General features: G+C 49.6%; 1 protein-coding gene across 1 annotated transcript in view; it reads right to left on the bottom strand.

Annotated features, from left to right (window-relative positions):
- NT5C1A (5'-nucleotidase, cytosolic IA) overlaps positions 1 to 12,242 on the bottom strand; it is a 20,540-nt gene that overhangs the window by 5,843 nt on the left and 2,455 nt on the right. Inside the window, exons 2-4 of the mRNA XM_015417764.1 lie at positions 4,533 to 4,700; positions 2,536 to 2,665; positions 69 to 191 (exon numbers count right to left, since the gene is read on the bottom strand). Of these exons, the coding sequence (XP_015273250.1) occupies positions 69 to 191; positions 2,536 to 2,665; positions 4,533 to 4,700 (421 nt within the window). The remainder of the gene's footprint in view (positions 1 to 68; positions 192 to 2,535; positions 2,666 to 4,532; positions 4,701 to 12,242) is intronic.

The raw sequence follows: 12,242 nt of genomic DNA, 5'->3' as shown, positions 1-12,242 counted from the left end.
TTCCTGTAGGGAAGCCCACATTGTTTTCTTTTCTCTTCCATCCAAAGGTCAACCAACAGCAGACTCACCCTCTTCTATGGCTTCACTCACTTTCTCACAGTCGGACGACAGGTACAGGTTGGTATGGTAGGCCTTCAGGTAGCCGATGGGGCTGTTCCCGCCTGTCATGCAGAACCGCTCAATGAACAGGTCTAGGAGGGAGAAGAGAGCCACCATTATGCTTGTCACAGGCCGTTTCCTAATGCACCACCAGCCCTGGGAGAACCCACAGCCATTCCCACACCAACTGGGGGTCACAGCTGCAAAGGTGGAGTTGTGGCAATGTCCTTTTCAAGGGTCTTTTCCAGGTACCCTTTGCATTCATGTCAAGGAAGAGCTTCTACAGCTGACAGAGGGAAATCCCAGGAACCAACCCCTCCATGTCACCGTACAGCATGAATTTTGTGTTTGGGAGAGTGTGAACCGCAGGTACAGACTGGACCTTTAACTACCTGGGAAAGTGCCAGGAGGGCCATGGGCCACTGGGGAAGCTGTGGCCATGGCAGCTTTGCAGGGGCCACTCACCACACCACAGCCTGAGTCCAAGGCAAACAGCCCCAGTAGGAACTTATTTATTATTTATATTTATTGATACATTAAATGTATGAATCACCCAATCCCTGAGTTCACAGGGCTCTGGGCGATGTATAAGTAAAATACAATATAAAATCATTAAGTTACAATAATAAGCCATTCAGTACAATCTTAAAAACAGTTCCCGTATGGCGTCCATAGATCAAAACTTAATCCGGTTCCGGACTGTGTTGCTGCTTCACGGGCAGGGGAGGGAGTAGGCTGAAGAAAGATGGAATAAAGGAGGGCTGTGCCAGCCATGATAGCGCCTGTCGCTGTCCTAAACCAAAAGCCTGACTCAGGTTGTGCCAGGGATATTTTAAGATCCCAATCTGGCCCTGGGGAGAAGTCCTTGGGTGGTCATTGGCTGCGTCCCCTTCCTTCCGGATCCTTTCCCCTTCCCCAGCTGTCACATGGTTGGAGTGTATAGGCTTGCCTTCACTGTGGGGAGAATCCCGGCAACCCAATAGATGCTGACAGGTTTGACAATCACTCTTTCTTACCAAGAACCCCTGCAAGGGTGAGTGCAAACAAGACATCTCAGTGTGCTCCCCATTTCTACCATTTCTAGGATTTTCTGGAATAGGATAGAGTAGAGGTATGAAGGGCCCAGAGTGGGAGGAGGGGGGAGAAAGAAAAACAGTACTTCCCCCTCTGCATTTTTTCCTTGGACCTTTTCTATTTTTTTTCAATGGAAAAATTGAGAAATTTGGGGGAACACAGAAAAAAATGCTATGAACTATTTTTCCTTTGAAATTAGTGACAGATAAAGTTTTCCCCAATTGAGACATACATCTGAGGACTTCTTTGCAATCTTTTTTCTGGTGGACCAATGGAAACCTGAGCGCTCTTCCCAATTTCCGCTTCAGAAAAGTTTTTTAAATTTTGGGGCGCACTAAAAGAAACCACCTCCCATCAATCCCCCCTTTTGGAATGAGTGCAACAGAAAGCAGCAGTCTGTGACTCTTTTCTCGCACGTGCCAGTATTAGGTATAGCTGCCATTTTGCTTGTAGAGAATGAAGATATTTATAAATTTAAATTTATGAAATTTCATACATTTAAATAGTACAGTTTTATATACTAAGTTATACATTATACATTTTATGTTGCTAAAGCAGGGGAAAATGGGCTTAGGTTTGATAGGAAAGTAAGTATTTAACTGTTCCCAAAATACCTGGGTTTCTTTTTTCTGATCAATCCCCCTCCCCCCGGGCTTCATTTTTGTCGGTTGTGGAAATTTCACATATCTGGGGGGAAGCCCTAACAGTCAAACCAGAATAAAACTACTATAGGCTTATATACATATGCAATAGCTTGTGCTATTATCAGGAAAAGGCAGGGGTTGCTTAGCTCCCCACTATTATGGCCTTGACTTGGATAGCCCAGGTTAGCCCAATATTGTCAGAGACAGATAATGGCAAACCGCCCCTCAATGTCTCTTGCCTTTAAAAATCCATGGGATTACCATAAATCAACTGAGATGTGACAGAAAAAATATCATGGCCAGCCTTAACGATTGCTGTCATCCAGAGAGGCTCTTGGCTTGCAAACACCCCCCCCCCCCCCCACAACACCACCAGCATGCAGGGCTACCTGTGCACCTCCCAGGATTGGGTGCACACAGTCACAAGCAAAGGGGCAGAAAGAAAAGAGCTGGTCCACCCCGACTTATTCTGGTACAACCAGAGGTACTGTCTAGGGTTGCCAGGTCTGGGTTGGGAAATTCCTGGAGATTTGCATGTGCAACCTGAGGAAGGCAGGATTTGGCTAAGGAAGGGACCTCAGTGCTGTATAAGGCCATAGACTCTACCCTCTGAACAGGTGCTTTCTTCAGGGGAACTGATCTCTGTTGTTCAGAAGCCAGCTGTAATTCCGAGAGATCTCCAGGCCCCACCTGGAGTTTGGAAACCCTAGGTACTCACTGTAGTGGTTGATGGTATTGATTAGACGAACTCCCACTTGGGCATGGTGGTTGGTGACAAGGACGATGTCAAAGAGTTCCTCACTGTCTGGGTACAGTTCCCGCAGTTTGGTGTTGACAGCTTCCAGAGCCTGCAGAACCAAAAATCCATCAGGCCAGGCAACCAAGGCCACCCCCTCAAGCCAAATGACCCACTGGTCTGGTGGGGAACTGCTGAAGTGCCTGGGACCAACAAACAGCTGTCCTTGAGGACTCTCTTCATCCCCTTATGGGTGTGGGGGGAAATTAAGCCCCCATTGTGTTTGTTTATTTATGTTCTTTCTGTCATAGGAACAGAAGAACATAAGAGAAGGCACGTTGGATCAGGCCAATGGCCCATCCAGTCCAACACTCTGTCACACAGTGGCCAAAACCCAGGTGCCATCAGGAGGTTCACCAGTGGGGCCAGAACTCCAGAAGCCCTTCCACTGTTGCCCCCCCCCCCAGCACCAAGAATACTGAGCATCACTACCCCAGACAGAGTGTTCCATCTACATGTTGTGGCTAATAGCCACCGAAGGACCTCTACTCCATATTCTTATCCAATCTCCTCTTGAAGCTGTCTGACTGTAGCCACCACCTCTACTTCTTGTGGCAGTGAATTCCACGTGTTAATTACTCTTTGGGTGAAGAAGAAGTACTTCGTTTTATCTGTTCTAAGCTTACTGCTCAATTAATTTCATTGCGTGCCCACGATTTCTTTGAGGGCTTCTGAAAAGCCCTCAAACTGGATCTCAACGACTAGAGCCAAAGCTGCTTTAAAGCAATTCTGTAGTTGGCAGAGGGAGGGACCCCCTGCCTCTACTAGCCTTACGGGCAGGGGAACACATCAAGCTGTCTTATACTGAATCAGACTGTTGGTCCATCAAGGTCAGTACTCTCTCCTCAGAGTGGCAGCGGCTCTCCCAGGTCTTGGGTCAAGGTCTTTCGCATCACTTACCACCTGATCTTTTTAGCTGGATATGCCAGGGATTGAACCTGGGACCTTATGCATGCCAAGCAGATGCTCTACACTGAGCCATGGCGCCTCCCCATGCCTTGTCTGATTGTACAAGCAGCCAAAAAGGGGGGGGGGAAGCCAGTGTACAATGCAAGAAACAAGAAAGAACACCACTGGCAAAAAATAACGCACAAGCAAGTAAGCAAGTATATAATGATCAAATAAGCATAACAAGTATGATATAAATCAATTGGCCAAAGTGCAATAATAAATCATAATAGAAACAAGTCACAGTCTTTCTATGTGTCTACTCCAGCATAGAAGCAATATCAAAGTCCAAATTGGAGTGCAAGTTGCCAAATTTTCTGAGCCATAAAAAGCTGACGCGTAATCCGGATGCCTGATGCCGCGTTTCGAATAATTCTTATTCAAGCATGGCTGTAATGGGACTGAATGCAAATTCAAAGCATATACAAATGAGAATGCATACAAAATATAAATATCAGAACAATACACAAGTGAGAATGCATGCAGGATATAAATATTTGAAAAATTAGAAAAATTAGGAGCTGCAAAGAAAACTCACCCCAGTCTCAAAAGCTGGCATACACTAAGCCAGAATGGTCAGTCAAGGAGGATTAAGGGTCCTTAACCTGCCATGTGCTGCACCTTAATTTATACCTAATTTCAGGCTGCATCAACACAGCTGATTGTACAGCTGACATGCGCTAGTGCTCTCCTGGATCTAAGGAGCGGTCTTATATATGGGGTCTCCTTTGACCGGCTGTGACTCTCAGGCAAAGCACAGTATTTATCCGATCTTAACCACGGTCCATTTTCCCTGACGACAAGTTAACTGGAGGATGGACCTGGGACCTCCAGCATGCAAAGCAAGGTGGCTCTACCACTGAGCCATGGCCCCATCCAATTCAAAAGCTGAGCCTGCGCTTTTCCCAGTCTAATATTTCGAACCCAGATCATGTCAAAGAGTAAAAAGTGCAACCAGCAACGGAACAGACCTTGACAAAAGGAAAAGCTGCTCCAGGCAAGAAGGGCTCGCTCTCATGATCCAGCTGGTATTTGACATAAGCCTCCACGCCTTGCTCACTGTAGATCTTCTGCTCCTCTTCCATACGGAATAAAGCTCGGGAGGACACAGCAATTGTGATGGCATTTTGTGGCTTTGGCTTGGGAGAGAGGAAGAGAAAGCAGTTGCCTGTACTGTAAAAAATAGATCTCTTGATGATTATTTGCTGGGATAGCTAAATTGAACCTCCATGTACGGAGGCAGCATAGCTTTGAATACCAGGTGCTCAGGACAAGCAGTGGAAGAAATAGCCATCCCTTCATGCCATTCTTTTCAGCTTCCAAGTGGTGGCTGGTTTCTAGTGGAAACTGACTTTGGCCCTGTCTAGAAAGGCAACTCATATGGTATATGGTTTAGGGGCAAGAATGAATTATGTACCTATTCATTTGTTCAGCAAGGTGTGTGTGTGTGTCCCCCCCCCTCCAATCCATTGGTTCCTTCTGGCCAACCTGTAAATGATGGCGCTGCAATAATGCAGCCCGCCCCCTGACACGTTGCCAGGGGTCATTTCGTAGAAAAAGAGGTGCAGGAGCTCATTAGCATAACTTATTTGCATATGCCACACCCCCTGACATCACCGGAAGTGTGTCAGAAGGCAACACTCACCGCTCAGGCTCCACTGGACTGTTTTGGATTGCTAGCTATTGGGGGGGGGGGACGTGCAGATCTGTCCTCGCAGAGGAGGGAGAGCTTGTACCTGAATAAAACTTGGTCTTAAAGGTGCCACTGGACTGTTTTGGGCCGGGGGGCCGGGGGGGGGGCTCTGCAGCTTACCTGGCTGCTTCTTGCTCTGACTGAGGGCTGCTGGGAGCAGGGGGTGGGGCTTCTTGCATGTGCCTGCCCCCTGGGCTCTTTACTGCCAGAGCTCCGCTCCTGTGCGCTCCTGCAGGAAATGACCCCTGACACGTTGCCAAGCCAAATACATTGGAGGAAGGGGCACCATCTGTGGCGAAAGTCTTGCCAAGACCCTTTAGGGTGGTAATCAGAGCCCTGGATTCCATTCTGAAAGTGACCCCCCCCCCCAGGACAACACCCAGACCTAGAATAATGGAAGGCCTTGCCTGTGTTGTAAGGTTGCCAGCTCTGGGCTGGGAAATTCCTGGACATTTGGGGGTGGAGCCTGGGGAGGGTGGGATTTGGAGAGAGGAGGGACCTGTGGGGCATAATGCATACAGGCTCCCCTCCAAAACAGCCATTTCCTCCAGGGGAACTGATGTTTGTCATCTTGAGATTCAGTTGTAATTCTGGGAGCTCTCCTGACCCCACCAGGAGGCTGGCACTAGTCAAGACTGGGCTCTTTTTGAAGTGGCTCCGTCTCTCAGCTTGCCTGCCACCCTTCTCTGCTTGCTGCTTTGCCACTTCCTCATCCCAGCCTCCTTTGGCTGGACTTCCAAACCAGCCCCTGGCTTGCATGCCAGGCTCCTTCTGGATTGACCCCATCAATGAAACTGCCCCAGCCCCTCCCTCTTCTTCCAGTCCCAGGCCTGCACTTATGGCGCTTGGCTACCCAAGGCCGCCACACCCCCCCCACTAGGGTTGCCAGGTCTGGGTTGGAAAATACCTGGAGACTTTGGGGGTGGGTCCAGGGGAGGGTGGGGTGTGGGGAGGGGAGGGGCCTCAGCATGGTACAATGCCATAGAGTCCACCCTTCCAAGCAGCCATTTTCTCCGGGGGAGCTGATCTCTGTCAGCTGGGGATCAGTGGTAAAAGTGGGAGATCTCCAGGCCCCACCTGGAGGCTGGCAACCCTACCCCCACACACTTTCCAGTCCTGGGCCAGCACTTACTTCTCTTGGCTACCTAATGCCAACTCCCCCACTAGGTGTCCGTGGAACTAGACCCACCCTTCACAATAATCCCAGCCCTAACAGATGGGATGACAGCTGTATTTCCTGGGGGGAAGTCACAATGAGGGAGAAGGCCGCGTGTCCCTGCACCAACTCAAAGAACCCAATTTGGATTCTCCATCATCATGCAATTGCACACATCCACAGGCTGCCTCCCCAAACTTCCTGCCCTCGGAAAAAGGTCTTGATGCCGGGGGGGCCCTGTCCCTCCCCTGCTCTAGCTCCCAAAGGGCAGGCTCCTATTAGAGGCTTTGTACTCCCACACCAGCGCTGAACCAGGCTTCTGCCTCCTTGCTTCTAGTTCTAGAGCTTTTGTTGCTGATGGCCACTTACTGATGGTGTGGTATGGGTGCTTGGGTTGCCAATCTCCAGATGAGACATGGAGATCTTCTGGAATTAGGACAGACTCTCTGCAGACTAGAGAGACCAGTTCCCCTGGATAAAACAGCAGCTTTGGAGAGTGGACTCCATGACATTATGCCCTCACTGAGAAGGCCAAATCCCATCTGCACCAGGCTCCACGGCCAAAATCTTCAAGAATTATCCAAACCAGAGCTGAACCCTAGGTCTTACGGTTGTGTAGCTATATCAGCTGTTTTGACTACTAAGAATGGGAAAAAAAACAAAGTATAAACATTTTAAGTTTATGCTTAAACCCCTTGCAGGATTTCAGCCGCTCTGCATTCACCAGCATACCCAGCAAGGTGCCAGCTGCCATCCGATGGACAGTCACAGCCCAGCATTGCCGACCTCTAGGTGGGGCCTGGAGTTTCCTGGAATTACAACTTCTCTCCGGACACCGGAGACCAGTTCCTCCGGAATAAGTGGCTACTTTGAAGAACGGACTCTCCCTCCCCGAACCTCCCCCTCCCCAGGCTCCCACCCCCCTGGATCTCCAGGACTTTCTCAACCAAGAGCTGGCAACCTTATCACAGTCATGCCTCCAGTCTTCTCTTCCATTTTGAAGAAAACAAAATGAAATGTTGGGCTATCAATAATTCAAGATGGTCAGTTATTAACCAGTTAGGGAGCTCCCAGCTTGCCATAATTCTCCCAAGTTAGCTACTTGGGAGCCGGGAGTTAATCATTAGCTAAAATATTATTTTAATGGCTCTTAAGAGGGCACAGGCCAGTTTGGCTCTGTGACAGCAATGAAAAATAGCTCAGACCTGCTTCGTGTGCGTATGGATTCCTGGGACAACACTAGGCCCAGGCTCTGTTTGCTTTCTGGGTGTTGGTTTTGACCTATAAACCCCCTTCCTTTCCTGGCCTTAGAGATGAGAGGCTTGGTGGGGTATGTGGCCCACAGGGGCACCCCATATCATTTCCTGGGAAAACAGAGCAGTATTATTTATTATTTGCTCCCTTTCACCCCAACAGAGACCGACAGGGTCTTACATTGTCTCCTCGTCTCCATTTATCCTCATACCAACCTCATGAGGTAGATTAAGCTGAGTCTGTGACTGGCACAGAGTCACTGTCAAGAAACTGGCCTTGTCTAGCCGTTCCTTGGCCTTTCATATTTTGGTTCAAGCTTTTGGTCCTAGCCAAATTACCGAAGGCTCCTCTCTCTGGGAAATTAATGTCACAATGACTTGAAGCTTGAAGAGGGATGAGATGGAGCCAGGCACAGGTGCAAGTGGGATAAGGGGCCAGTCAGACTGTGGATTACCAGGCTTGCCCATGGGGGCAAAAGTACATCAGAGGCAGGGCACTCCAATAAACTTGCCATGATGTGGGCAAATCTGCCTAACCGTCTTTGCCTGGTCCTTGCTCATGGGGGAGGGGGGGAGGGGGGATGCCTCTCTCCAGAGAACACACAGAAGGGGCTGTGCAGGGGACCCAGGCCTCCCTTCAGCATTCACACACCATCCATTGTAAAGCTTCCTATGTCCCAGTTAATTTGAATGACTGTAGAAATCTGCGGTTAGGACTTTTGCAATAGTAGGAAGCCAAACTCTCTTCTGCATCACAGGCAAGCCACAGAACCCTTCTTAGAAGACCACAGAGATGCCTTCTACTCTGACCCTCAGCTGTTGCAATGAGGCCGGGTGACTCCGAACCAGGCCAGCCCAGTTTCTCCTTCTAGCAACAGTCAAGGCTAGTCAAGATCAGGGGATGCTGGTTGGATGTCTGGATGGAGGAGCAGCCCCAGGCTGGCAGGAGAAGGAATGGCTTAGCTGGATAGATTCAAAGAGAACCAGACAGGTTTGATATAAGGTGAGGGGTGGGCAATGAGGTCAACTCCCTTCCCTTTGGAAAGTCTTCCTCACTCAGGGACAGTGGGAAGGAGGGGAAGGAATGAATGGATGATTTATTACAGTCCAGGAGGGGATGGAGGTTGCAGGAGAAATATTCCTGGTGCAGAGAGGGGGAGGGCAATTTAGTGGCAACTTCTGGGGAGAGCAGATTGCATTCAAGTACAGCCAGTCCCTTTCACACTACGGCAAGAAAATAGCATCACCAAAAGCTATTGTGCACCCCTTGGTAGATGGAAAGCTGCCAGGAGAGAGAGCAGTAGACAGCACAGGGCTAGTGTCCAGCAGCCAAATGCAGGCACTGCATGCAAGAAGGGCTCTGTTGCCCAGTGGTGCCCACCATGAGAAATGGTGCCAAGGGTGGCATGGGAGCTGCAGGAGCAGCTCCCCTTGCTAGACGTCCTGAGGAGGTTACTGTGGGACCCACAGGAGTGGAGAGAGATCACCATAAGGTGAAATGTAATAAGGAGCAACCTGTGCACATTAGCTCAGATTAATTTCATGACTTGTTAAATAACATTTTAATTAGATGTAAGCACACACACCCCTGCTCTGATGCTATTGGCAGCCCCCCGACCACCACCTGCATTTCAAAAGGGAAAAGCGTTTGGGAAATCATTCCAGTCCAGCCCTGAGCAAAGATAACATGCAAGGCAGTTTTGCCAGGGGTCGTCAGGAGGGAGTTCTGCCATTTCCAGCTTGATTCAAAGTGAAACGGTTTTTCCAGCTGAAGGCCCTTCAAGATGTTTCCAGCATCAGCTTGCTCTGAAACAGAGGGGCATGGTGTGTAGGAATGAAACATCATGTAGTGTTGCCAACTCCAGCCAGATAAATTCCTGGAGATTTGAGGGTGGAGTTAGGGGAAGGGAGTTCCGCAGGAGAGTGATGCCAGAGGGTCTGCCCACCAAAGCTGCCATTTCCTGGGGGGGGGGGAAATCAGTAGTAATTCTGGGAGAACTGCAGACCCCACCTGGAGGATGGCAACCCTAGGACAGGGTGAGACGCTAGCAAGAGGCAGAAGGGGCTAAGCCTCTAAGGAGAGCTGGGCAGGGGCTTATCAGTGCATGGTAAATGTATGTGTGTTTGTGGGGGGGAGTTAGGTAGGTGACTCCTGCAACTCTTCCGCAGCATCCTGCATCCCCATCACTGGAATGGAACTTACATCTGTGATACAGTATTTGTGGGTGTTGCAAGAGCATTATAGGACAATTTCCCACAATGCATCACAGAGCCAGTTTCCATGACAAAGCAGTGTGTCTATAACAAGATGACAATATAGCAAGATGTGTCCATAACAAGATGAGCAATCTTGATTGCAAGAGGGTGGAGCGTGTAGGGTTGCCAACAGGTCTGGAGAAAAATGTCCTGCTCCTTTGATATAGGCTTTGTGTATGGGAATGAGCAGCTGAAATCTTTCCACGGCATGGATTTCAACAATCACATCACCTGATAAATAACTACCCATTAAGCCTCACAGGCCATTTTTCTCCAGGCAGTTGGCAGTCCTAGAAGCAGGGCAGGCCTAGAGGTGTCCTTGAAAGGACCTACAGCAGGGTTTCCTCCTGAAGAGCAATGCTACCATCCTTCTACAGTGCTTTTGACAGGCCAAGGGTGACAAGCCATCCCCAAATCTCCAGGAGTTTCCCAGCCTGGATCTGGAAACCCTACACCTCCAATCCCCCACCAGTGACTGGGGGGAACCTGGCAACCCTAGTTGTGGCAGTCTAGAAGGGCATCCATCGCACCATTGCCAGATGCACAAATTACTTTCCAGGGCTGAGCCAAGAGAAAATTAGCTCTGCAGGTTGGAAGCGAAACTCAAAGGGGGCTTTGATATTGTGACTCTCCCTCCCAAATTCACTGTGGAATGCATTTTCTTTTTTTTTAAGTAGCTTGAGCTGAAAGAGAACACTCGTAATAAGGCCCCTTTATGACTTTTTCCATTGCATAAACTTGCATGCAGTGTTTAAATAATCTTTGAAAGAGACAGAAGTTTGGAGGGAGGGGCAAAAAGTGACAACTCAGTTGATGTGGGCAGCTGAGGCAGCCATGCCTATCAGTTGCAGCAACCAGATGGGGGAGAAAGAAACCCACCCACATTACTTGTGTACATGAATCTACTGAGGGCCAAACTAGGCGGCCAAAGATCTGCAACTGGCAGCTCCTTCCATGAAATTTTCCCAATGTAAATTGCCCAAGTTGCATTTTGTTTATAATTTATTTATTTATAATGTATGTGGTGGTGGAGGAAAGCGCCGTCATCTTATGATGACTCCTTGTGGGGTTTTCAAGGCAGGAGAGGAACAGAGGTGGTTTCCATTGCCTGCCTCAGTGTGGCGAGTTGACCTTGGACTTCCTTGACCTCCTATCCAAGTACTAACTAGGGCCGACCCTGCTTAGCTTCCAAGATCTAATCAGATCAGGCTAGCCTAGGCCATCCACATCAGGGCACATTTTGTTGCACAAGAGGGCAATTTCCCACCCACGAGAAGTATTTCCAACTTGCTGGGTCCTACTGATTGAGGACACAACACTGGGGGAAAAAAGGGTTCAACTCCTTCCCCAGTGTCCATTTCCCTATCAAAATGCAACACGTTCAGAACAGATGCTAACTGTGGATCTCCTTTGCCATCGCTTCAGGCAGATGTTCCCTTATTTTAGGTCTGTTGAGCTCAGGCTTGAGACCTGCAGCCAGTCCCTGAAGCTGGGATGGAAAGTTGAAGGTCCACGTACAGAAATCAAAATTTGCAGTCAAGTCAAGTTGCTTTGTGTAGTGAGAACTCAGTCATCACAGAGCAAGGTGGAATGACCAGCAATGGATAAGGAAGAAAACCAGGGAGTGATTGTCTGTGATTAAAGGTGATTAAAGAGGCTCAGCAACCAGGATTAGACTGGCTTATCCCAGGCTCATCAGAGCTTGGGAGCTAACCAGGTTTGGTCACAGTTCTTGAATGGGAGACCACCAATGAAGATCAGAGTTGCTATGAAGAGCAGCCCCAGCAGTGTACTGTGGAAGACGAGATCAGAAGGCAAAGTCCCACTATGCAGGAAACATTGGTAAGACAAGATTTGAGAGACTCAGGTCCCGTTCACACGTGGCTATTTGGTCCGGGAGCGGGACAGTTTGGGGCCAGATCAAACCGGCGCGATCACACCACCACATCTGGGAAGCGTCTTGCTTCCGTGGCCGAACTGTCCCTTTCCCGGGATAAGCCGCGCCAAACTAAACCACCTATCTAGGTGGTTTAAAGGGAAGCGGCGTGGCAACCGGGGCGTTTGATCGCCGGCGCTTCCTTGCGCCGGCTCAACCCCGGCCCGGATCCGAACTGCGCATGCCCGGACATGCGCAGTTCGGCCGGCCCCCGGTTAGGGCTGTGTTTTCTCCCCGGCGTTTGATCGCACCGGGGAGAAACGGCGGCGCGGCCGGGGGATCCGTGGGATCCCGCCGCGCCGTGTCAACATTGGCGCGGCTTTTAAAAGCCGCGCCTTCAAGCGCCTTTTCCCCTGCGTGTGGCAGGGGCCTCAGTGTACAAACGCC

Source organism: Gekko japonicus, unplaced genomic scaffold, assembly GCF_001447785.1.
Source record: "Gekko japonicus isolate JY-2015 unplaced genomic scaffold, Gekko_japonicus_V1.1 scaffold203, whole genome shotgun sequence".
Lineage (NCBI taxonomy): Eukaryota > Metazoa > Chordata > Lepidosauria > Squamata > Gekkonidae > Gekko > Gekko japonicus.
The sequence above is the reverse complement of the archived record's forward strand: the minus strand, read 5'-3'. Positions and strand labels throughout refer to the sequence as shown.